General features: G+C 46.5%; 2 protein-coding genes across 7 annotated transcripts in view; one reads left to right on the top strand and one right to left on the bottom strand.

Moving 5' to 3' along the window:
* The window catches only part of IFT140 (intraflagellar transport 140), a 95,016-nt gene extending 89,182 nt beyond the window's left edge, over positions 1–5,834 (top strand). For both annotated transcript variants that reach the window (XM_085075262.1, XM_085075261.1), the window contains 10 exons: positions 461–556; positions 908–1,040; positions 1,130–1,273; positions 1,682–1,810; positions 2,016–2,198; positions 2,883–3,089; positions 3,252–3,464; positions 3,544–3,710; positions 4,678–4,819; positions 5,365–5,834. In XM_085075262.1, coding sequence (XP_084931388.1) covers positions 461–556; positions 908–1,040; positions 1,130–1,273; positions 1,682–1,810; positions 2,016–2,198; positions 2,883–3,089; positions 3,252–3,464; positions 3,544–3,710; positions 4,678–4,819; positions 5,365–5,565 — 1,615 coding nt within the window. In that variant the 3' untranslated portion in view covers positions 5,566–5,834. The remainder of the gene's footprint in view (positions 1–460; positions 557–907; positions 1,041–1,129; positions 1,274–1,681; positions 1,811–2,015; positions 2,199–2,882; positions 3,090–3,251; positions 3,465–3,543; positions 3,711–4,677; positions 4,820–5,364) is intronic.
* On the bottom strand, positions 5,666–25,781 carry TELO2 (telomere maintenance 2). 5 transcript variants are annotated; one of them, XM_085075295.1, is made up of 20 exons: positions 25,429–25,769; positions 24,716–24,993; positions 24,092–24,160; positions 22,776–22,923; positions 22,299–22,401; positions 21,472–21,540; positions 20,474–20,615; positions 19,091–19,227; positions 18,276–18,370; positions 16,945–17,055; positions 16,232–16,317; positions 15,892–15,989; positions 14,889–15,005; positions 13,853–13,924; positions 13,162–13,332; positions 12,374–12,465; positions 11,439–11,538; positions 10,850–10,914; positions 10,136–10,251; positions 5,666–7,290 (listed from the first exon to the last, which is right to left on the bottom strand). In XM_085075295.1, the coding sequence occupies exons 1-20, from the start codon at positions 25,764–25,766 to the stop codon at positions 7,187–7,189; spliced, it is 2,511 nt and encodes an 836-aa protein (XP_084931421.1). In that variant the 5' UTR covers positions 25,767–25,769; the 3' UTR covers positions 5,666–7,186. The 5 variants fall into 5 exon arrangements, with proteins under 5 accessions (XP_084931421.1, XP_084931422.1, XP_084931423.1 ...); XM_085075296.1 differs by lacking the exon at positions 10,850–10,914 and having other exon boundaries at positions 25,429–25,781; XM_085075297.1 differs by lacking the exons at positions 10,850–10,914; positions 11,439–11,538; positions 12,374–12,465 and having other exon boundaries at positions 25,429–25,781.
* Positions 25,782–25,877: the final 96 nt, after the last annotated feature.

The raw sequence follows: 25,877 nt of genomic DNA, 5'->3' as shown, positions 1-25,877 counted from the left end.
GGGGTAGAGCAGGACCCCCAGCAGTGGCAGAGGCAAATGTTGCTGTGGGTGGCACAATGTGGAGCCTGGGGCTTTTATGACCTGTTCAGCCAGCTGTGCTTGATTCTTGGGGAACTTTCTGGAATACTTCTTTGGGCCATCACTGGCACTTTTAAAGTATTTTCTGTACTGTCAAAATCACACTTCCTCATTCCAGGTGCCTGGCAGTACTATTGAACTTTCAATTTTTGATGGTGCTGGTATACTGCAACAGTGAACTTACAGAACTAAAGTAGTTGTTGCCAGTGTTGTCAGTTGATGAATGGCCAACAAGACTAAATGGATATTAGTCTTGTCTAATATTAGTCTCTAGATATTAGTCTCACAGAAATATTAGTCTCTAGATACTAGATATTAGTCTCACAGAAAGTGAGCTACTAAGGAGGCTGTCATTTCACATCAAATATATTCTTCTCTACAGCTATGAGAAGTCAGACACACACAGGTTTGAGGCACCTCGAATGCTCTCTGAAGACTTACAAGCCCTGGAGAACTATGTCAACAAGATGAAAGACAGGTCAGTGCAATGCTTGTTCCTTCTACATGGGGCTGTCAGGTCTGAAATACAACTTGTGATGAGAGCGAGGACGAAGGAGTGCGAATCCTTTCAGTCCCATTCAACGCCTGCCTTATCCACTGTGACCCTCCCACAGCTTTTCAGGTTTATGTTGCACTTGCTCAAGAACTGCCACATTGGTTATCCAGGCTGACCGCTTGTATACTGCAGACCTTGGGAGTGTCACACTTGGTTTGGCGTAAAGTATGTGTTCTAAAAAACATGTTCAGTCTTTAGTTCAAGCTTTCTAGGAGTGAAAAACAGCCTCTGGCAGCTTTTGTTGCTGCTGTTAATATGATGTTGCTTTTCCAGGAGCCTGTGGAAGTGGTGGGCACAGTACTTGGAGAGCCAGTCAGACATGGAATCCGCACTAAAATACTATACACTGGCTCAGGATTATTTTTCTCTAGTCCGTGTTCACTGCTTTCAAGGCAACATTCAGAAGGTAAGGCAGCCTGCTTCCATCTGCTTCCTGAGTTCTCATTCCTGGGAGGAGCATGGGCATGAAGTAAAGCTGTACAATTCCCTCTGCAGGCTGCTGAAATAGCAAATGAAACAGGGAACGGGGCAGCCTCCTATCACCTGGCACGCCAGTATGAGAGCCAGGAGGACATCAAGCAGGCTGTGCACTTCTACAGCCGGGCCCAGGCGTTCAACAACGCCATCCGCTTGTGCAAGGTATGCAGAGAGGCGCAGTGTGCCCACACCAGCACAGGGTTCTGCCCTTTGCAGCACACAGTGCAGGTGGGTACAAGGCGTTCGTGCCCATTCTCTCCCATAAGACACTGCCTGTTCATGGACAGCCCATGATGAAGCTGCTTCTGGTTTCTGCTGATGTCTTCTACCAAAGGTGGATCAATAAAGCCTTGGTGGTTTGGAACAGTATTTTTCTTGAGCAGATCATCACAAACTCCCTGAAAGAAATAATCAAATTGAGGTGGAAAGTCACTTGGGTTCTACAGGTTTTAGACAGAAGGGGGTGATAGTTTAATACCATGTGACAGTATAAAGCCACAGGCTTGCCAGAAGTTGGAATTAATGAAATTTTGTCTGCAGACCCAGAGCCAAATCTTTGCTTTTGAACAGGTGAATAATTTAGATGATCAACTGATGAACCTGGCTCTCCTGAGTTCACCAGAAGACATGATAGAAGCAGCCTGCTATTATGAGGAAAAGGGGGATCAAATGGACAGAGCTGTTACATTATACCACAAGGTAAATGTCTTTAGTAGAAACTCCTGCGCTTTACACTGAAGCAGTTCCTACAGGAATGTTAGATCAGCTGTGATTCTTACTATGTCCTGTTTATTAGTAATTTCTTCATGGTGGCTAATGCTTTATTAAACCACTCCAGGGTACCCTGTGAACTGTCTCTGTAGTGCTCATTTCAGTCTTTGAAGCCTTATTCCTAATTTTGCAGGCAGGACATTTCTCCAAAGCCCTGGAGCTGGCCTTTGCCACACAGCAGTTTGGGGCCCTGCAGCTCATTGCTGAGGATCTGGATGAGAAGTCTGACCCAGCTCTGCTAACCCGCTGCTCCAAGTTCTTCATCGAACATGCTCAGTATGAGAAGGCAATGGAGCTGCTGCTCACAGCCAAGAAGGTGAGCTGAGTCCTCTGATCCCCCATGCACAGGTGGAGGAGCACAAGAGGTATGTACCTGCACACAGCCATTCATCTGTGCAGGTAAACAGATACAAGAGACACTTGTAAAGTTTCAAGATTCCTCTTAAGCCACTGATTCAGTGGCACTGGCAGCTCAGCCTTGCCAAAATGCTGGGTACCAGACCAGTCTTGTGCTTACTCCTCTTTAACAAGCTCCTACGGCTGGCTTTCTTCCATGTTTTGCAAGGGTACAGTAGCCCTTTCCTGGACTAAAAGCTTCTGTATAGCCTACTCAGAATTTGTTCCTCTATGGAAAGTACCAAAATATTTTTAAAGTTTCAGTTTATTTGTATGTGCTCAAAACTTTACCATCAATCATGCATAACAAGTCTGACTTGTATGTCTCTGAAAATCTCATGTTCAGAGTCAAAATGGCTGAATCTTTAGTGGCACAGTTGTGTGAGAATAATGCTGTCACGGAAGAACAAACACGTTCTTAGCAAACAAAATAGGACAATGTGTGCCTGAACAGGGGCTGATGTTGACACATGTAACTACACCCCTGTGTACCAGCATCCTCAGGTGCTTGTGTGTATAGCTGATTTCTGTAGGTTACACCACAAAAAGTGTGAGGTATCACAATGGTGTTTGCAACATCTCATTGCTCTCTTGCTCCCATTAGTACCATGAAGCTCTGCAGCTCTGCCTGGAGCAGAACCTGACCATCACTGAGGAGCTGGCCGAGAAGATGACAGTCTCCAAAGAATCCCAGGATATCTCCGAGGAGTCTCGGAGGGAGCTGCTGGAGCAAATTGCTGATTGCTGTATGAGACAAGGCAACTACCACATGGCGACCAAGAAATACACACAAGCAGGAAATAAGTTAAAGGTCAGCCTGGATAGCCTCTAAACAAGGGTGTTCTGAAAAGTGTACCTCAAAGCAGACTTCGTACAGTAACTACCCAGATGAAACTTCTGAACCATTTTGATGGTATTTTTGCATTCACAATATTTTCCCCCTCCCCCCTTGTGCCTCTCTTTCCCTTGTCAGGCTATGAGGGCATTGCTGAAATCTGGAGATACTGAGAAAATTATCTTCTTTGCGGGAGTTTCCAGACAGAGAGAGATTTATATCATGGCAGCCAACTATCTGCAGTCACTGGATTGGCGTAAGGATGCAAAGATTATTGCGAATATCATCAGCTTCTACACCAAAGGAGGGGCCCTTGACCTCCTGGCAGGTTTCTATGATGCATGTGCTCAGGTAATGCCCTTCACGTGACTGCTGAAGGTGTTTGGTTTATTGGCTCTGGAGCAAGACCATCTCATTTCTCCTCTTGCAGGTAGAAATTGATGAGTATCAGAACTATGAAAAAGCCCACAGAGCACTGACAGAAGCATACAGATGCCTTTCCAAAGCAAAGGCCAGAAGCCCTGTGGAACAGGAAAGCAAACTTGGCCATCTGCAGAGCAGGATGAGTCTGATGAAGCGGTTCATCCATGCTCAGAGGTGAGCTGCAGCATGAAGAGCACAGAAAGTGACAGTAATATCATACCAGAAAAGCAGTTATAACAGTACTTACACTTTAACAAATAATTTGCAGCTTGCTGAAAAAAACAGCTGCTGGTACATTTTTCTAGCAGGGAAACCATAATGTGATTTTTAAAAGTGCTATTGCATTAAAGATGGAAAGGTAACGTGAAAGAGAAGTGTATAGACCAAGGGAGGTGTAGCTAGAAAGGTGATTATCATAAAATCATAGAATCACAGACTGGTTTGGGTGGGAAGGGACATTAAAGCTCACCCAGCTTCACCCCCTGCCATAGGCAGGGACACCTTCCACTATCCCAGGTTGCTCCAAGCCCTGTCCAAGCTGGCCTTGAACATTTCCAGGAATCGGGCAGCCACAGCTTCTCTGGGTAACCTGTGCCAGGGCCTCACCACCCTCACAGGGAGCAATTCCTTCCCAATATCCCATCTAACCCTGCCCTCTGGCAGTGGGAAGCCATTCCCCCTTGTCCTGTCCCTCCAGACCCTTGTCCCAAGTCCTTCTGCAGCTCTTGGAGCCCCTTTAGGCACTGGAAAAGCCTCTAAGTTCCCCTGAGAGCCTTCTCTCCAGGCTGAATACCCTCAGCTCCCCCAGCCTGTCTCCAGAGCAGAGGGGCTCCAGCCCTTGGAGCATCTCCGTGGCCTCCTTGACTCGCTCCAGTAGCTACATGTCCTGCCTGTGCTGAGACCCCAGGGCTGGAGGCAGCTTGTCAGGTGAGGTCTCACCTGAGCACGGCAGAGGGACAGAATCCCCCCCTCCCCTGCTGCCCATGCTGGGGAATCAGCCCCAGGACAAGGTGGGGTTTCTGGGTCTTGTTTGGGCTTCTGTCATGAAACCTAATGCAGTAAAAACTTCCCTGTCCTTGGTCTGACAGACAAGCTGAATGCTCTCCCTGGGCTGTGACAGTTCACTTTTGCCCTTTCCTAGAGTTTACCCTGAAGACACTGAAGAAGCAGTCAGGCAGTGTGAACTGCTCCTGGCTGAACAGGACTTTGATGATGCCATCCGGCATGGCGATGTCCTGGGATTTTTGGTTCAGCATTATGCACAAGTGGAGGAATTCCATACAGTAAGTGAAGTCTTAATTCCTCCAGTCTACAAAATCCATATTGCACACCTGTGCAGCTTGGTGGAGTGTGGCTCCCACACAGGAAGACATACCATAGTCAGAGCCTAACTGTGCAGCACAGCGAGGCACAGCTCAGGAACTATATGCATATTTTTCATTCTGTGGGATGAGAAGAGAAAGAAAAAGCTCACAGGACACAGAGCATAAATGGTGGTTGTATTCTTAACCATTCCCACTGATTCAATGAGAACAGAAGGTCTGTTTGGGTGTGTGCCTCAGCAATGCCACCATGCTGTGTTTGCCACCTGGCCAGAGAAGAATACTGCAAAATGGCAGTTACTTGAGGTGAATTGCTCCTTCAGTGCAGATGTGCCACACAGCCTCTGGACTGTGACCTGCTGCTCTGACGAAGCATGAGGGTGCCAAGCACAAGTTCCTCCAGCTGTGCTGATGAACTTCACTTTTACATGCATTTTCACAAGACATGCTTTACTGGGGCTCCTGTAGCAGTGCACCCTCTGACAGTGATCTCTGCATTCATGTAGGCTTATCGCTACCTGGAAGAGATGCAGAAAAGAATTCCAGCCTCGAACCTGAGCTACTACGTGTCCCCACAGACCATGGAGGCTGTGCACCGAGGAGCCAGCATTCCCATGAGCCGAGCCCTGGCCCTAGCGCACACTGGCCACAGCAGCACAGACAACAGGGAGGATGAAGAAGTGGCTGATGACATGGAGGACCCCTGACAATGAGTACTAAACAAATGCAAAGCTGACTTTAATGCCAGCTTATTTATTCTGTCCTCATTAGGGGACCCAGATCAATCACGTGCTGTTGCCACACAGCTTTTTGGTTATTACTAAGAAATTTATTTTTCCTGTTTGACTGTACAAGCAACAGTATTAGAGTTAATATGTTCTCTCAAGCACAGCGTACAGAGATTCACATGTTTATCCTGTTAGAAAGCTGGTTTTAGTACTTTAATAAATTTGAGGCAGAAAAAACCCAGTAAGAACTGCATATTGTAACTTCACCTTTTTCTCGTAACAGAGAAGAGCTGAATAACTGAGGTGGAAACTGTGAGTTGCCTTTCAAGTACAGCTTCGATCTGCTACGGTGCAGATCTGTAATCCCCTAGAAGTGAGATCTTCTGAAATCATTCTCCACAATATTTGGGTAGGAGCTTGGTTAAAAGTCAAACTACCCCCTCCTGCAGGCTGAAGGCAGACTTTCCCCAACAAAAGCTTCTGTGTTTAAATACATCAAAGGGTCATGTGGGGTAGAGCAACCACTTACAGACATTTCAGAATCACAGAATGCCTGGCTTGGAAGGAACCCTGGATGCTTCCTGGATGCCCCTTGGTCCAACCCCTGCTCAAGCTGGGTCATTCTGAGCAAATGAGACTTCTTTCCTACTGTGAAGCTCCTTGTCCAAACACCAGTTATATCAAGGCATTCTGCACTAGTCAGATTTTTGGAGGCCAATTTCCTACCTGGCACAAGCAGGACTGAGAGAAGTGAAGCTCAATGGGACAACGAAGGTTCTGCTCACCTCTCTGCCTGTCACCCTCCCCTGCCAAGGGGTACTTATCAGGAAGAAATGTTTCTTACCAACCAGCCCTTATACTTAGAATGAGTTTTCTTTTTCACATTCTGTGACTTGCTTCAAAATTTGGGGTGGACATGAAGTTTCTAAATTGCTTTCAAGGAAGAAGGGTTGGTGAAATTTTAAGGTCAAAATCTAAACATTATTTATTCTTTAATAGAAACTTACTTCTGTACTAAAATAAGAGAAAAAGAATTCCCTGCTTTATTCCTTCTAACCACAGCCTAGCTCTAGCTCAGGCCTTTAAGGTCTGGCACACTTTCAGCACTTCACGGTAGCCATCCCATTCCCTGCACCATGCTACCCCTTCCAGCAGCAGACCAACAGCTGCTACCCCAAACTCCAGCTGCTCAGGAACGTGGGAGACTTGGTAAGGGGCAGGGCATAGTGGCAAGTGGCCCATCCCAGCCCCCCTGTTTTTCTGACAAGAAGGCTCTGTGACATCTTCCTTGTATTTTTAGCCAAGCACTCAGACCTGCCAAGGTTATAAATAGCTGCGGTGGGGGCTGGGGATGCAGGAGGATGGCAGCACTCGCCTACCTTCCTGCATCTGTACACGCTGTACCGGATACCCAGAGCTCACTCAATTGGCCTCCGCTACAAAGTCCAGATGTCAAGTCAGGCTTGCTGGCTTACAGCTCAGCACCCTTCCCCCTTCTTCCTTTCCTCCAGCCAGGTGACTGCTGAAGAGGCCCCAGCAGTGCCCAAACACATCCAGCTGGCAAGAGCACAAGGTAAAGGTCATTACTGTTACCCTTCAGCTAGGAAGGGACAGCTTCAAGTTTCTTTTTCAGGTTCTCCATTAGCAGCAAGTTCTGCAGGGCCAGCCTTCTGCAATCCCCATCAGGGTCTTTCTCCACCACATCTGCAAAAGAAGCAGCCATTATTAATTGGAGAATGGGAAAAAGTGCCCTTTACACTTCTCACTGTTTTACTAACAATCCCAGAACTAAACAATGGCATTTGCACCTATGGCTGCTCTAGACATCAGCACTTGCAAGAACTGCATTAGGCCAGAAGGCAGAGATGCACAAACTTGATCATGTGAAGCACCACGAGTTCAGCCAAGCCCTGACTGCCACATGGGGTAGTGCTCCAGTCAGTCTTGTAGGAGAAACAAATAGTCAGTTGGTCTGAAACACTACACAAACTGACCTTGCATTCCATGGGATAATCTCTGTGCCAGAATTAGTACTTGTGCCCTTGAGCTACACAAAAGCATTGCGCAGCTGAGCTACAAGCATGAATGCAGTTTGCAGCTAGAAATCCACCTTCTCCAAAGTCTAAAGTCTCTAATCTGCCATTGCTGCAATCTAAAATGGTCAGTGCTCCCTCTTGAGTTTGGGGTCACGATGCCATTCCAATGGGGAAAGAAAGAGACAGGTCTCAAGTTTCGGCACATTCTCCATTCTGAGAGACCAGTCTTCTGATAAATGAGTTCCACACTTCACGCAGCACATAAGGGGAGCATGTAACTGTTCCCAGCAGCTGTTATTCCAGGGGGCCTTAATGGACCGCCAAAGTAAAAACCAGGATGCATGCAGGATGTCTGAGCAGGGGAGCCTGGAAGAGCAGGGAGTCTGTGTGAGGATATCCTGTACGCACGAGCAGTGTGCTGGGAGCCTGGTGCTGTCAGCCCAAACATATGACTCATGTCAGTGGCGTAGGGCTATTTATAATTCAGGGAGAGCTGCACCCTGGTGCTTCCATACTCCCTCTGCAGAACACTAAAGGGGACTGGAGCAAGCTCAAAAGGCAGACTGGAACAAGCTCAAATGCTAAGAGTGCTGTTGGTGCCGTTTCTGTTCCATGAGCACGGACCTGGCACTGCTGGCACTGCATGGGAGGCACAGGGCGAAGGAGTGTCCTGCTGGTCCTGACACAAACCACACTAACCCATGACATAGCTGCACAGCACTTGCAAGGGGTGGGGAATTCCCTCAAAGGCAGCTGCTGAGGAATCAAAGGGACCATTTCCTAGAAGTGTTCAGGTATTCTCTCCCTCCCCTGGGAAGGATCAGGCTGCTCAACAGCGAGTCCAGCATGGCAACCAAGAGCAATGATGGACAAGTCCAGAGTGGATTCTTGCTTCTTCCCAGCTGAAATGTCCCAAAGCATCCAGTAAGCAGACAGTGCTAGGGTTGCAGCCTGAAGGCTGAAGGGCAGTCAGTCAATCATAGGACACACTACAGGAGAAACACAGCTGCTTTAAGCTGAAACCCAAAGTGGCTAAAAGGCACAGTAGTGAAGGCTGTCATGCAGGACAGCTTGTCATTCCCAGCTACAGCACAGCTAATACATGACACCTCTTGCAAATCTTGTCATGAAACAACAGCAAGTCCACGAGCTCAGACCTGTGATTCAGTCACAGAAGCAGATCTCTAGTGCCAGGCTGTTGGAGCAGCAGGGAGGGTCCAAGTGCCTCCCTGTGCAGCCGTTTTCCCAACAGCCTCACAACAAACAGCAAAGGCACAGCCCAAGAAGCTGGTGTGTTTCAGGAAGCAGCTCTTGAAGCCCTTTAAATTGCATTTGACCATATGTGGAACTGAGTTCAATTCTTTATGGATTCTGAACGACTCCTACAGCAGTTTTCCTTCTCTGGTATACCCACAACAGTTATCTTACCCTGCTCTCATTCCCACCAGGACCAACCATGTAGCTTTCATGCAAAAGCACTAGATGTAAAGACAGGGCTATTAAACTACCTACAATCATGAGAAGAAGCTACTATCTTGGTTATCCTACTCCTCCTCCCCAAAATAACTCACTGAAAACAGATTACGCAAACCCTCATGCTGAAAATACATTCCCGAAAGGCTTCACTTGGTAACAGCAGTGTTAAATGCAGAGACAAGCAGATTCCTGAGAGGACCCTGTGTCATGGGAAAAATGAAGTCTTAGTTCCACAAGGCAGCTCTCTTCCTTTTAAAGGGCACAGAGCACCCCAACCTGCCAGACTCAGAGGCCAGCTGGGTCAGTGATGCTTCCTGCTTGCTCCCTGTGGGAAGCCACTCAGTGTGAGAATGGTGGAGGAAACCAGACCAGGGAATCACAAAAATCCCTCAGAACATACTGAAAGCTTCAGCATTAGCTCCTCTTTTCCCTCCAGCTCACTGCAGTACCTGAGCACTTATCTGTGCAGCTCCAGCCTGCCAGAACCCACGGACACAGCTTGTGTTGACATAGGGTGTGCTGGGTAGAGCAAAGTTATTCTCTGTCTTTTGTAGCTTTTTCTTTCCATCAGCAATAGGAAGCTAGAGATTGGGCCATGCTTCTCTTCCTCCTGATTTTAGCTCTAACACCCCCATAATGAACATATGGTGTGAACAGGCTGTACAAGCCTTGTGTGTTACTGCTGGCCAAAGTCACTGCCCGGGTGTAACAGGTAATGTGACAACACTTCTTGAACCTTCATGAGGTGGGTGGTTGGATGGTCAGACAGAGAAAGGGGGCACAGAATATCTTGGGGGATTTTTCTGGTCGGCCTGTGAGGACAGTCACAGCTTGAAATGCCATATCCAGCTCTCAGCTTATGCTTCAGCTACCTCAGTGCTGCATCCCTACATCATATGGGGTGCTCTGCTTGCTGATCATGCAGATCTCTGGTGCACAATGCCAGGACATCACTGCTGCCGTCACAATTAAAGAGTTGCTGCACAAAGACCACACCACTAACCAGAAAAGCACTGATGTACCACTTCATGTCTTACCTCCCAACCAGGACTGAGTCTCCAACAGCTCCTCTGTCATGTCTGCCAGAATCCACTCCGCAGGGACACTGAGGAGCAGGGAAGAGATACAGGACAAAAGGCCCTGGCGCACGTACCTGTGAAGAAAGACTGAACTGGTTAAAGCCTGCAGCTTTATGCCCTGTGTTGAGCTCCTCATCTCAGGCGCTCTCCACTTTCAAATGGTATGATGACTTTTGCCACATTCCTGCTGCTTAGGGGGCTAATCTTGCAGTGTGCCCCACATACAGAGCCCCTACCATGCTGTGCACAGGAGTCTAGCCCAGTGCAGAGTCCTGGACACATCTGAGAGCAAAACAGAAATTGGATGTTTACAGTCTTTTGCCTACATGTCTTAATTCTTTTCCAAGGTTGAATGCTGGAATTGAATCTGAAGTTTTCTGAGCTCTCTGAGTAAACACAGATGAAACTATCACATGGACAGATGGTCAGGAAATTTGTCAAGCTTTCTATAGGTAATGGCTGTACTGCCACACCAGAAGACACTGGCCAAGTTCATGTGTTGGGCTGGCATTAAACTCAGTCATAAGAACACACAGCTGGCAGAGAGCATAGAGTTGATGTGTTAAGTCACTGACACTCTGAGCCAGGTGCTAGTCTTGGACAAAGACAAACCATGACTGGAGGCTGGCTCACAGCTTTAAAAATGAGAGTATACAACCACAAGTAACTCACGAGTCTGTGTGGAAACGCAGAGCCCAGACAAACTCCAGCAGTGCTTTTCCCATTGCTGTCACTGCCTGCAAAAGAGGATTGTGACAGCACCACTAAACACCATCCACACTGCCCTGTAGAGCTGGGCCTCAAGACATATTGTTCATTGAATCACAGCAAGTACTGAGCTGGAAGGGACCCACAAGAATCATGAATCCAACTCCTGGCCCTGCACAGGACACCCCAACAATCCCATCATGTGCCTGAGAGCATCATCCAAACACTTGAACAATGGTTTTGTTAAAATCAGTGCTACAATTGAATTTATTTTACAGATGAGGAAACTTTGGCAGTAAAGTGAAATGATGTGCCCCACCCCCCCAAGAAGCTGACAGTTTTTCCACAAGAAGCAAAAGATAGGGGATTCAAGCCACCCCTGCACTGTCTCTTTTCTGACCAATTTTTCCCAGCCCGTCTCACAAGTTCTCAGCCCACACAACTGCAACTTGCTGCCAGGCTCAGTGAAGCAGGCCCTGAAGCACACAGCTGTTCCAAAAGGCACCTCAAGTTCCCAGGCTGGAAGTCTCCCCTGCTCTCTGTCCTTCCTTACCACAGTGTTGACAGCCAAGTACATCAGGATTGCTAAAGTGTGGACCAGTCTTCCAAGGACTAAGTGATCTTCCCCCAGAAGGTCAAATGTTGTTAAAGGCCTGCAAGTGCAAGACACAGTTGTGTAGCAGTGAGAAGGCTGATCAGTGCCTCTTTGGAACAGTTAGGAGGTTATGTAGGGGGAACTGTCCCCCATAAGGCTGAATCCCTACAATAACAGTCATACAGGCACTACCAGGCACTACCAGGTTAACACAGACCAGAGCTGTTTGCTCTCATCTTTTCTCCCAGACCAGTATCTCCCAGAGCAATATCCTCTACTCTTACAGCAGGTACCACACATTCTACCAGCAGGCTTTACTTGGAAAGACCTACAGGCAAAAGCTCCCCACAATGCCATGCCATTTCAACTGGTATTATGACAATCTTGATTATCAATTACTCAGCCTTCCTTAGGTTGACTAAGACTTACAGGACTGACAAAAAACTGTGTCCTGTGTCCTATACTGTGGCCACAAAGACCAGTGCAGGTGACATGCCCAACCTGAGACAGAGTTAACTTTGGTTCAAGACTGCAGTCTGAGCTGTGGTTTGTGTGAACGTCCCACAGTAGAGGCTCAGCCAAGACAACTGGTGTACTACTGCCAGAATTACTTGCCTGCATACCTGCTGACAGATTATCCTTTGTGATGGATCTTCACTTCTGCAGGGTCCTACATACTCCTGCCCCACAAGACTTCAAAGGGTAAGTCCAAGAGACCACAACCCCCTTCTCCCTAAGCTTTGCAAAGGACCCAAGTGTCAGTGTTGTTTCACTGGGCTTCTGCACAACTCCTGGGCTGTAGCCTGCTGCTCTGAGGCATGCAGGACAAGCAGAAAGGTTCACTCTAGCAGTTACCATGTCCACATGCCACATCCTAAGGTGTTCACACTCACCTGTCAAAGTGGTGAATCAATGGGAAAAAGAAGTGCCCAGCAACAGAATTGAACTCGTTTGGGTGGGAAGCCAGTTCCACATGAGATTGACCCTGTCCAAAAGAAAAATGAAGGCTAGGCACAAGGTGCAGACCCAGCTTTTACACTTCTCTGGACATTGTCAAGACCACAGACTCCTTGCAGCCAGCCCATTGTCAACCACTGCTTGTATACCAGTTTCCCAACTGGATTGCTTGCTTCCCAGTTCAGATCTGCTCCACATCTAAACACTTCAATACAATATAGCTCAGTACCGCTAAGTTCGATAGAAGGAACAAGAACATGCAAGGGATAAAGCAGTTTTGGAAAGCAAATTCTCCATGCTGAACCACAGGGAAATTCTGGAAACTAAGACACTGGCACAAATTTATCTCCCCGGAAAACAGGAAGGCTGAGACAGTGTAGTCCAGAGGCAGCTAGTCTGATGGAAGCCCTGGGATCTGTGAGGTGCCGTCACAGCTCCCTGCAGTGGCCACACAAGCTCAGAACAAGCACAGAACAGCAATTATCCCTCAAAGCCAGGTAAGGGATTTCAGGTTTATCTTCCTCTCCCTGATGGAAGAGGAGTACAGGAGTTCATACTCTGTACCAAAACACTCAGACTCTGTAACTTCAAATATATACTTATCTGACTTTCCTTTGGATTGGGCTTGCTTTCACAGGTATTTTGCTCTTTTCAGACAGAACTACAGCAGCTCAGAGTGTCCCTATTTTTGCTGGATTTGACATTAGTTTGTTTCTGGCCTCACCATAGCAAATCTCCGAGTCTTGTTTTTGATCCTCTCATCAACAATTCTTCTCCAGTCCTTAGAGCTGTCACTTCCTGGAAGGAGCTGACTACAGGGCTTCTGGGCACCAGAATGCTTGGTCCTCCCATGGAATCTGGGGCAGGACAGTTCCTGAGCTGCTAAAACCAATACCTAGATAAAACAGAGAGGTCCAGTTAAAAATGGGTAATCTCTAGGGAACAACAGTCACCTGCATCCAGATTGACAGGACCACAAGGCAGAAACCCACAACAGGTTTAGAGTAAAGAACCGCAGGAAACCGACCTCCAACAGCCACCTGCCTCCAAGGTACTGACCAAGCACTTGGTCACTTAGCCCTGAAACAGAGCAGTGGCTCCTTCTTCAGACCCAAGTGTGGAAGGAGTCACAGGCAGATTGCTGTCCTTCAGAAAGGGACGATAAAACAGACTGATGGGAAAGTAAACAGTGGCTTATCCCAGGCACATGCCCAACACATGCTCTGCATTCTGTGGGGAGGGATCCCTGTGTAATGGAGTGTAGCAGGATTAGGAACAGGAGGGGAATGCCAGGCACAAATAGTAATGTAAGAGATTCCCATGCCTCTGCTTTCTCCCATGAGGAATAAAGGTAACCCCATTACACCTCAGCACTGGTGCAACAGACAGAAGGAAAGTGGGAGGTGAGCACTCACATCAAGGATGTCCATGCGCTGACGGAGACTGTAGTTCATAGAGTAGAACTGGGATGTCAAGTACTTTGCAACCTGTACAGAAAAATCGGTACAATGAACACAGACCCAGGCTGGAAACAGCCTTCCCCTTAACTCTAAAACCATTTAATTTCACAGGTTCTGCTTCTTGTTAGGTAAGAGCAAGTCTCCAAGAGAAGGGAAGAAACATGCTGTGTAAACAGGGGAAATTCAGACACCTCCACTTCTAGATTCTCCCAAAAGAAGTAAATGACAGATGAGACTGTGTCATTCTTCTCTCGCTTCTGTGCAGAGGTACCCAAACAACTGCCACAGCAGCTAGGGGACCTCACTGTGGTCTTTCAGTACTTAAAGATGGTTATAGGAAAGATGGGGAGAGGCTTTTTACTGGGGCCTGATAGGATGAAGGATAAAGGTGTTAAACTGGCAGAGGCTAGATCTAGATTGGACATAAGGAAGAAATTCTTGGCTGTGAGGCTGGGGAGGCCCTGGCACAGGTTGATCAGAGCTGTGGCTCTGAGTTGCTGTGGCTGCCCCATCCCTGGAAGTGTCCAAGACCAGGTTGGACTGGGGCTTGGAGCAACCTGGTCTAGTGGAAAGTGTCCCTGCCCATGGCAGGGGGTTGGAATGAGATGGGCTTTAAAGATCCCTTCCCACCCAAACTGTTCTGTGATTCCGTGATTACAGTCACCAGTCAAGTCTTTCTCTGTAGAAGCCCTTTGTGCCATCAGCTTCCCTCTATGTGAAACCCTCCAGGACAAGTACTTATCTGATCTGCCCTGTCAGGTACACTCAAACCAACAGCCTCCAAACAGTTCCTCCAGTCTGATAGGGTTTTCTTTTTCCTATTGGTTCAGTCATTACTTGCTGATTCTTCAGGAGCATAAATGCTGTCAGACCTGAACTACCAGTTTTAACACACTGACAGCTTTCTCTATCAAATGAGAAAGAGACTTCAGCTGCTTCAATTTTAGCCTGTTCCTCAATTGGAAAAGGGAAAGTAGTAAGTGGGACTCACAGGTATTGGGTCTGTGGTTAAAACAGCTACTTGAGCTCTTTGACGGAGCTCCACAAAGCCTTCAATGCAAGTCTTCTCCTCCAGATGCAATAATATTTTTGCAAGCTCCACACTAACCTGCTCAAAATAGGAAAAAAGGAATGAAATCCCTGATGGTGTTTGTTTTTTTCCTCATGGGATTTACACACCACTTCTAATGATCAAAAAAAGACAAGGAGGCATTCTGTATAGGCAACATGTCCATTCCTTAGGAGGAAGAGAAAACATATTAAGCCAAAGGTGATCAGACAGATTTCTCAAAACCCTGAACAGATCCCCCATCTGCCAATTCTCTGTCCACATTCACCTGGGCTTTTTGGAGAATTGGTAGCATCATGACATAGAATGAATTGTCACTGCAGCTTATGGGTTAAAGGGTGCAGCACCACAGCCCTCCCCTTTCTCAGCTGGTGTCTCTGACACTTTCAAGTGTTCACTATCAGGTAGTAGTGAGCACTCTTCACATGGTGACCTCGTCCCAGGTTCCTCTCCCCCGAACTTTTCATCTAGACCAATACAATCCAACTACTCCCTCCACAAGACATTATGCTTGTACCAGCAAATAGGGAAAGTTCATTTGATTTTGCCTCCCTTTTCTTTGGGGAATATCAATTTAATTGAATTTCAATTCAAAATCCAAAATGGCTGCTCTGTAATCTGCATTTCTTGTGTTTTTCCTGCTCAGCACAAAGCATGGAGCTTCCTCACACTGGCAAGCTCTACTTGCAGGGCTTCATTCTGAGCCAGGGTGCTGCCAGCACATTTGCTGTTTCTCTTTTCCATTGTGCTCTATAGCCTCACCTTCAAGGCAACTATTTTCTTCTACTTGCAAGTTGAAACCTTAATCCAGCTACACATTAGCCTGGCCTTCTGCTCCACTGCCATGTTTAAATCCCTCATGACTCCCAAAGGATAAGCCCTGTGGTACTACAGCCCACTGATAACCTAGATCATAATACTTCACCTCTCTTATTGCTGCTGGATTCTTCCGAACCAAGCTCTCAAGAGCCTTGATGGTAGCTTCCCATTTGTCCAAATCTTCAGATCCTGATCCAGTCAGAACTGAAATCAAAACACAAACAAAAGTTATTACCAGAATGGCTGTGATTTGATATACACCCCAACTTCCTTCTGCCAATCATTTGTCTTGGTGCAGACACGCAGCATGACCAACATTATGAATTAAACTGAAATTACTCAAAAATTCTACAGCTTCTTCAAATTAACTCAGAAAAAATAAACCTACAGAGAGTTCACTCTCCCAAGCTCAGTAAGAAACAGATACTCAGCCCAAAATCTCCTACCTTCAATACAGTCTCGGATATACAAAGGAGCTTTAGTTTTTAGCTCTTTATCCTCAGACATGTCATAAGGGATGAGGTCATCATCACTGTAAAAGAAATAAAGGCAGGGGTTAGTTTATGGGGTGCAGATGTTCTTGCTTTCCCCAGATAGCCACACAAAGAGAAAGAACTAGTATATACACTGTCATAACCCCATCACTCCTGTATCACTCAGCAGCACTTCTGAAGCCTAGCCTGAGAGGGGTCCTTGGGAGTTCTAGGGAAAGAGCAGTTCTGTGACCAGATCTGGAACTGGATCTCCTCGTGAAGTGCAGGAAGGAATTAGCTGACCAAGAGACTAGAAGCTGACTCTTGAGATTTCATTATAGATTGATATACATATATACATAAGATATACTGATGTATTTCTATATATAGTGACAGAATAAAGCAGGTCCACTCTTAAAATGGGTAAATATATCCACAATTTCCAGGAAATATATCTATCTAAGTCAAATGGAACAAATACAGTAGTTGCACACAATGCAAGACTTGCCTAATTTATTGCCTAGTCCATTTTCCTATGCTCTGCCATTTCCCTGCTCTGCCATACACCACTCAGCTGAACTAGGTCAGAAATCACAACAATTGACAAGAAGTGCAGGTACTGACAGATCCTTTTCCCCCACATTTGCCATTTATTTTCCATTTTCTCCCCATTTCTTGCCCCATACCTGTCAAGCTCAGCATCCGACTCCTCATCTGGCATCACAGGGGCTGCTGTATGGGGTTTCTCATTACTGGCTGGTACTAATGGCAGTGCAGCTTCTGCTTTCTCAATCCTGCTGTGATGAACAAGAAGTTTTAAAATGGATACATTAATAGTCCTTACTCACAAGGAAGAAACTATCCACCCTACTGACCCTTGCTGCCTAAACAGAACAGCAGATAATTATTCCTGCTGTAGTTTCATGCACAGCTTGGCTGACACAAGGAACAACATACTGGGAAGGAGAATGGAATAAAGGCAGAAAACATGCAGAATCTTTTACACAAGAGCAATGAACAAAAAAATTAAACCGGCTAATTTGCTGTGTGCCCATGCACTGTACCTTGGACTGCTAAGGAAAGACTCCAATAACCAGATTACATTGACCTGTACCAGATTTGAAACAGTGAATGAAATTGAACTGAGAGTAGGATCAGATTGGATATTAGGAAGAAATTCCTCCCTGTGAGGGTGGTGAGGCCCTGGCACAGACTGCCCAGAAAAGCTGTGGCTGCCCCTGGATCCCTGGAAGTTCAAAGCCAGGTTGGATGGGGCTTAAAGCAACCTGGTCTAGTGAAAGGTGTCCTTGCCCATGGCAGGGGGTGGAATGGAATAGGCTTTAAAGTCCCTGCCAACCCAGACCATTCTACGATTCTACAAAATGGGAAAAAAACATTTTTAACCATTGCTAATAGGTTGATTACAATAATTGAGAAAATCTTTTCTGTTTCTGTGGACTTTGGCATGGTCCTTTCATCTCTCTGCTTCTCAAAAGCTGTCTCTAACAGCTGTCTATGCTGATCATGCCCCTAAAATGGGAGCAATAAATCTTTTGCACTTCCATGGAGTGCTGGATAGCTTCATCTGCAAATAACATGAAGTGCTTCATTCTTCTGCTGATGAAACAGTGCTTCAAAGAGCCTCAGCAGATGCTCTGAAAGTTAAGAGCACTGAAGAGACAGTAGATTTTTGTCAAGGATGAATGGGCTGGAGGCTTACAGCACAAATGCCAGATTTCCAAGAAGTAAACAGAAACGCCAATTTGAGTCTACTCAAGGGCACACAAGACCCCTGCACCACAGTTTCACCACATGAAGCTATCAACAGGCAATTTCAATACATACTATCACTTGAATTATTAATTTAATGTAAGTAAATCACATTGTAAGAAGAAGGTGACTTATGATGCTTAAGAATACATAAAACATCTTGAATACTGTGCATAGTTTTTGGGATTAATGGAAAAAAGAGACAGACAAGGGCAAAAAGATGGCACAAATAGTAACAGTAACTTACTCTGGAATAACATCTGGAAGGCTGGGGACAACACAGAATGGCGGAGTTTGCACCAGAAGGGACTTCAATTCTCTTGTTTCATCATCTTCTTCATACTAGACATTCAGAATAACTGTTGCTACACTCTATTGCTTAGTGCAATAGAGTAATTCAACATTTTACCCTTGCACTGAACACATACTAAATCGTGAACAGATGAACCCTCACCAATCCTGTTTCAATCCCTGTGCTGCCAGCAGCAGCAGGCTGCATACGTGAACTTTGCCATTGTATTTAAGAGTAGTACCTGATGACACATTGTCTGAATGTGATTTCCATCTTGAAAACATTTAATAGATGGCAACGTGACAGCAGGGATGTGGCAGGCTTTTAAAGAATGTGATTTAACCAGGTAAGTCACATAAATTGTACTAGAAAGAGCAGAGCAAATATCTCCATGTCAGTCTTGAAAATTCCAGCTCAGAACAGGTCTTCCCATCATGTCACGGACTGAGTGCTGATCACTGGTTTAGGCTTGAAGCTCCCTCTCAACTCCCATGAATCAGATTCTGATTCCCTCATGTAATGAGAGAAACTTTTATTACCAAGTTTATCTTGACCTCTGCCAGCAGACTGCACTCCTGAGGTAACTCTCAGCCACCTGGCCATTTCCTATACAATTGTCTTTTAGAAACAGGTTCTCTCTTTTTTAAGGTGTGGCTGCCTCTCCTTATTTCCAGACAAGAAAGTGTTATAATGCCCTGGATCATCTGGTTTAAAGCTTTTACTTCCTTTATGCCCAGCACACCAGTCATAAATTTCATTAAAACCTTCACCTCAAACTTCAGGACAGGCCCCTCAGTGTTTATTTTCAAGCTGATGCTCTCTGCCACCACCATTCCCAGACGCCGTAGTTGTGGCAGACTGCTGTCCAAGTGGCATTTCACACCCTCCATCGTGCTTGTGAGAAGCTCTGAAACAAACAACCAACAAACAGCGCATGAAACAGTGGCAGAAACAAACACCCATCTTTATGTGCTTAAAGCTTCCCTGAGGGCAGCTTTACCCCCTCACTACCTAATAATGGATAGAAAGCGTCCCTGAGCTGTGGCTTCCCTCACTGCAATGGCAGTGCTGCCCTTCAGCACCAGCACAGCAACCCACATCCTTCCACGGGGTACAAAGTCAACAAAACATTACAACATATTCTAAATTTGCAATGTTTCGGTTTTCACTGAAACAAAAAAGGATGGTAAGTCAATCTTTAATTTGGCTTTAGATTCAGAGTCACTTAAATAAAAAGTCATGTTTTGAGGACATTACAAGTTTTAACCGGTACAACAATCACACAGAGACATGTATTTGCCTAACTTTGGATACATTCAAACAGGCACGAAAGTACTTCACAGCCCTGGGGAATACTGGTTGCCAGCCTTACCAGGAAGGCTAACTGGTGTTTGACAGGCATCCTTCATCACACAAAGCTTATCTTCCCAACAGCAGTCAGACAAAAAGCTGACTATTACAGAACTGGTAGTACGTATCAGGTCACTTATTCACTTAAAGAACAATTAATTCTAGAATAAAACAGATGAGCACGTCTTGAAGTGAACCTTCACATTCCACGTAAGTCACACACACGCACACACACACAGAAGTAACTCTAGACATTGTACAGATTTTTTTTGTATTGCAACAGAAACAGAGATTTTAGGCCAGGACCCCAGCGTGATATGCACTGCGTGAGCACAGAACAGGAGGTCCATGCCAGTGACTCACTAACCTTGCTCACCTCACACTGAGGAATGCACACGGACAGTCAGACACCAACCTAACAGCTTTTTACCATCAGATAACTTCCCTGCCCCTCTGGAGCTGCACCCATGCTTCAAGGTTAAGCCTATGCATTACAAATCACACCATTCCTCTCACTAGTCCCAGAGTAAATCCTTGTTTTCCTGTGACAAAACTTTGGGTTTTTTAAACCACTGCTCAGGTAAGAACCTTAGGGCAAAGACAGGCCTTCTTCAATTCCCTAAAGTTATGCACTTGCAATTCTGTAATATTAATGCCAAAGACGATTCCAGCAGGTTACCCCATCTGCCAAGGTGAAAATGGGACAATTCTGTTTATCCACAGATCAAAACCAATACGTTTTTCTACTCATAGTACGACTCTCTGTTAAACAAATCTAAGCCCTGCTCGTCACATAGCCTCACCTTGTCTACAGCTCTCAATTTCAGGCTCCTTCAGGTGGGAGAGGCAGATGAGGATGGCCTTGCTAATATACAGCTGCTGCTCAGGTGGGGAGTGTTTCACAGCACTGTTGCTGCTCCAGGTCTCCAACAGTTCTTGCAGCACCTGAATGAGAGAACTCAGGTTGGCCTGAAACGGATCTTTTCTATATAGAGGTAATTTTTTGAAGCACATTTTTACTCTACCTACAAAGAGAGCTAATTTTGCATTTCATGGGCCAAAACATACTGTGTTTAACCACCCAAGAACTGCACTTTTGTTTAAGATATTGTTAAATATAACAGGGTTTTAAATTTAAAAGTGATAAATATTTACTTCTCATTAATAAATATTATATGCAAAGCAATATGTATTATTATTATTAAAAAGTATGGTATTATATGGTTTTATTTTATTTTAGTCCAATTTTAAATAGCTGTCAGTACTTCCAGATCATTTTAGAACATGTAAACAGTGGAAAAAATAATAACTTGACAAAATGGTAGAGATTTCCAGATATACAAATTTCATAAAAGTTCCATCACACTGCTGACTTGGAGAGGCAAAATATCTGCCATCCCCACTGAAGAAAATGTAGATGACAGAGACTCAGAAAAATCAACCATTTGGTAAATAGACAACTCTCCACCAACTTGATCCCTTGTTGTCATGTGCCCAGGCACACAGAGTGACAGAGGAAGTTGAGGAGGACAGAGCACATGGGACATCTGTCAGAATCCAAGCCTCGCTAGTTTTGCTACTTGGAAGACAATTTACCAATTAGATACGAAAAACTAATGCCAGCAGTGAAGAAGGTTATGATTCGTTTATCACAGTTCAGTTGTGATATGGCCAATCTTCCCTCACTCTCATGAACAGCAACCAGAAAGTCTGAGAGAAGTACCAAAACTGTGCACCCCCCAGACATGCAGAGCACAATGCTCTCCATCAGACACCTCGTCAGTGACTCGGTGAACCTTACTCTGAGCAACAAGGTGCGCCGGAGGCTGTTCAGCGACAGGTAGCCAAGGAGGTTCTGAAGCACTGCCGTCTGCAAGGAAAACCACAACTCCTGCTTCAACTGGACATAAAGCTGTCATCCAGCAATGAAAAGTGTCTGTTTTTACTACACCAAACTTCATTCTGTGGGACTTGTTAACAACATTCAGAGATAGAAAAGTAAGCAAAATTTAAAAACAACCAAACACACATATCAGTTGATGATAAAATACATGGAAAGCTATGACAAATATAGTACAGTATTTTTACAAAAAAAACCAGCACAGTCCCAGGCAAAGAACTCACAAAGTCTAAAGAACATCTGTCACAACAGCATCACAAGCCACAGAACAGTTCCTAACATCTTGTGACAAACTTAGGTGCACAGGGAAAAAACCCAACAATCCTTGTCTCATGTCTTCCATCTAATTCTTATCCCTGAGGGTGGGTCATGGCCATTTCATTCTCCTCTTTCAGATTCTAAAATAACTGAATGCCTTCAACTCCCCAGAATTCTGAAACTATGTACAATAAAACACTTGGTTCCAGAGGCGTACAGTAATTTTGCTAATCACCATTAATCCTGAGAGAGCACAAGAATCCCACGATTTCAAAGCTACCGTTCACCACTCCCTCTCTGTTAACACTCTGCTGTCAGTGAACAGCTGCACACATGTGGAGAGACTGAGGGCTCATTTTGTAATGAAGAATTAAACCTTACTCAGGAGAAGTAAGAGCTCAGCTAAAAACCACATTGGCACTGGGGAAAACCCAGCACAACTACGCTACTGTTTGCCACAGAGTCCTCACCGCGTGGCCATACTGCAAGAGCAGCATCTTCTGTGTCACCACAAACTGAGCCTTCTTGTTCTTCAAAACCAGGTTCCCCAGCAATCTGGACAAGACATCTGCCCTAACAAAACAACAACAAAACATCAGGAATCCATGTTATTGCTGTCATGCTGCTCCTAATCACAGGGAAATCTGAGCACAGCTATTTGCAACCAAATCTCTAGAACACCTCTAAACACAAATAGTGAGTCACTAATGGCAAAGAATGTTCTCACTGGTTTTTTCCACTGCTTGTCATGATGTGGATACTTAAGAAATGGTGTTGGTTCTCCCTGAGAGGCAACAAACAACTACATTATTCCTTCAGTCTCTCAGGAAATGGCAGTGTAAAAAACCACGTACACAAGCACAGCACCTTTCAGAGACTGATTCTGCAAGTATTTGTGACACAATTCCTACCTTTACTGTGGATCAGAGAGAAAGCAGAGTCCTTACCCAGGTGCTCTCTGCACAAAACCAAGGACCACTGCTTCCATCCAGCGGTCTGGCACACATTCCAACAACCGCCAGCATATCCTCTGCCAGATGCAGTCTGAGTTGGTGAGGTCCATCAGGCGGGGCACCAAAACGCCCAGAATTTCCTCTGAAGCAGAAGAGAAAACAATATCCCAGATGGGCAGGATTGATGCAATGGCATTTGCAACTGACATGAGAATTTCAAGATCTTCAGAACATGAAAAAATATTAATTTTTTTTTCTAAATTGCTCCTGCAGTAGAAATCAGAACAGAACCATGGAAACATTTAGGTTGGAAAAGCTCTCTAAGACCATCGAGTCCAACTATAACCCACCACTGCCAAGGCTACCACTAAACCATGTCCCCAAGTGCCATATCCACATGGCTTTTAAAGGGATTTAGTGACTCCACCACCACTCTGGGCAGCCTGTTCCAATGTCTGACCACCCCTTCTGTGAAGAAATTTCCTTTAATGTGCAATCTAAATCTCCCCCAGCACAGTTTGAGGCCATTTCCCCTTGTCCTGTCTCTTGTTCCCTGGGAGCAGAGCCTAACCCCCACCTGGCTGCACCCTCCTGTCAGGGAGTTGTGAAAAGTGAGAAGGTCCCCCCTGAGTCTCCTTTTCTCCAGGATGAGCCCCCACCAACTCCCTCAAATGCTCCTCATCAGACTTGTGCTCCAGACCCTTCCCCAGCTCTGCTGTTCTTCCTTGTTCACACTCCCAACAAGAAATGGAGTACTGACTGGTAAGAACCAACCTAAGCAGCCTAAGGAACTAGACAGCACTCCTCATCACAGTAAAGAGCCAGAAAATTCTTCTTCTTCTTCCCCAGCCTTGTTAACTACTGCTTCAGTGGCTTCTAAGTCCTAAGGAAAGCCAGACCAACAGCTGCTCCCACAAGAGGGCTACTGCATGTGGGCAGGGATATTGGTATTTACAATACACTTTCAGACATGAGAAGCACTAGAAGAGCATTTAATAGTCATGCCCCAAATGGCAAACTGAGAATCTGTCCACCCTGATTCTCATCCTGATGAGGATGTTCTCTCCATCAGTTTTTGAGACAACAGGTCCCATTCATATGAACTGGCAGAAAAGCACAACATCTATCAAATGCAGCTGAGCCACCTCAGAGACCAGAGGGCAGCGGGTGCAGCCCAACTCAAAACAGCTCCAAATTAACTTGCTGGTCTCCCACTCCTTCTGTCATCACACTTCTCCATCATCACATCCTCCCATGCTAATACACTAAAACTTTCCCCCTCCCCCAAAAGAGTACAGTAAAACACTCACTTTGCCTTCCATGAATGCACACCTTCCCCAGGACTTGAGAAACAAAAGAGATGGAGCAGTCCAAGCCACCTGGGATAAAACAGACAAAGCTTAACAAGCATGTCACCAGCATCCTCCAACCAACCAACCTTCAGGAGGAGGTACAGACAGTTCCACAAGTGCTGAATCCTGAAAATACAAATTAAATTTTTCTCTTCAAGCATCATGTCTTCCTCCCTCCATCACCTGCCTTCAGGCACAAACCAGCACTCAGTATTACAGTGACAGGCACAAAGCTAAAGCAGCTCAGGCCCACTTTAACATGATAGTAGCAATGCCACTGGTTAATACAGTACCACTCAAATCTCCCAAATAATTCCTTCAGCACACACCAACTGACCACAACTCAGCTTTAGCAACAGATGATACTGTGGAAGTGCTTGGAAGACTGCTGCTTTCAGTGGATTCTAAAAGGCCTCAGCTGTCTTCCTTATATCTGGGACCATATGCTTTCATAACCTGAAGGAGGAACATGAGACTCCACAACACTCATCATCTGTATTTCAAGCAGCAGCCATGGAGTCCATGCACAAAACACTTCTTCAGATAATGCAACCCTACAGCACAGTCATCCTGCAGCCTTACCCCGCAGAGAGTCAGAGATCTTCTGCAGCACCTGGAGAACTGCACCACCCAGGAGTGGGAAATAGTTCTGTGGGAAGAACACTGGTGGGTTTTTCCCCTGGAGTTTATTGCTCACATGCTCGGGCAAACACACGATCTTGCTGAGCAGGGCGTCCTGCAGCTCCGGGCAGCCCACCTGTGCCTGCTGCTGACAGACCTCCCACAGCAGTGCTGACACTCGACCCTCCTGCAGGAACTGCTCCAGGACCCCAACCACCTCCCTCGGGTCAAGGCCAGGGCTGGAAGAAAATAACTGTAAGTTCCTGTCTCTTAAATGGTAAAAGAGATGTGCATGCTATTGTTTTTCTGTTGCAGTATCACTACTGAAACACCGCTACTCTGTTACACTGGATTTTTAAAATAATCAAATTAAAGCGATTCTAATCTCTTCGTATCTGCATTTTCCTCGGCTCCAAACATTCAAGACCTTCAGCCACCACGACTGAAGGAACTGTGTGACTCTGCAGGACGCACAGCATCGTGCGGGGTCTGACGGCACTCAGGGCAGCGCAAGGGCTCCTCGCGCTCACCCACATCTCCATCCCCCTGCGCACTTCAGCCCAGCTAAAAGGTATCCCCAGAGCTTCCTCCGGCGCCTCGAGACCAGCCTTGGGGAACCCCAACCCGTCAGCGCTGCGGGCCCCCGCCCGCCTGCCCCGAGGAGCCGGACTGACCCCGTGGAGCCGAGGGCCTCCAGCAGGACGCAGAGGACAAGGCCGGGCGGGCCCTCCAGGAAGCAGCGCTGCCACACGCCCTCCGGCCGCGCCGCGCCAGGCGCCCGGGCCAGGCTGCGCAGGAAGGCGCCAAACAGCGCCCGCTGTCGCTCCCCGAGGGCGGCTGGGCCGCCAGCCGCCGCCAGAGCGGCGCGCACCGCGCTCAGCGCCGCCGCCCGCCCCTCCCCGACCCCAGCCCCAGCCCCGGCCCGGCCCAGAGCCGCCATGGCCTCCCGCAGGACGGGCTCCAGCCCCGGGTCCCGAGCGGGTCCCGACCCCGCCAGCTCCGCTGCCGCCATAGCGCTCAAGGGAGCACGTACGGGCCCCGCTTCCGCCCGTCCTGGGCGGCAGCCAATGAGCGGCGCCAGCCCACGGAAGCGGGGAGTCAAGCCCCGCCTCTTTAAAGAGAC

The sequence above is a fragment of the Lichenostomus cassidix genome, chromosome 14 (assembly GCF_008360975.1).
Source record: "Lichenostomus cassidix isolate B80296 chromosome 14, HeHo_3.0, whole genome shotgun sequence".
In the NCBI taxonomy this organism is placed as follows: domain Eukaryota; kingdom Metazoa; phylum Chordata; class Aves; order Passeriformes; family Meliphagidae; genus Lichenostomus; species Lichenostomus cassidix.
Note: the sequence above shows the minus strand (reverse complement) of the source record. Positions and strands in the feature narration are given on the sequence as shown.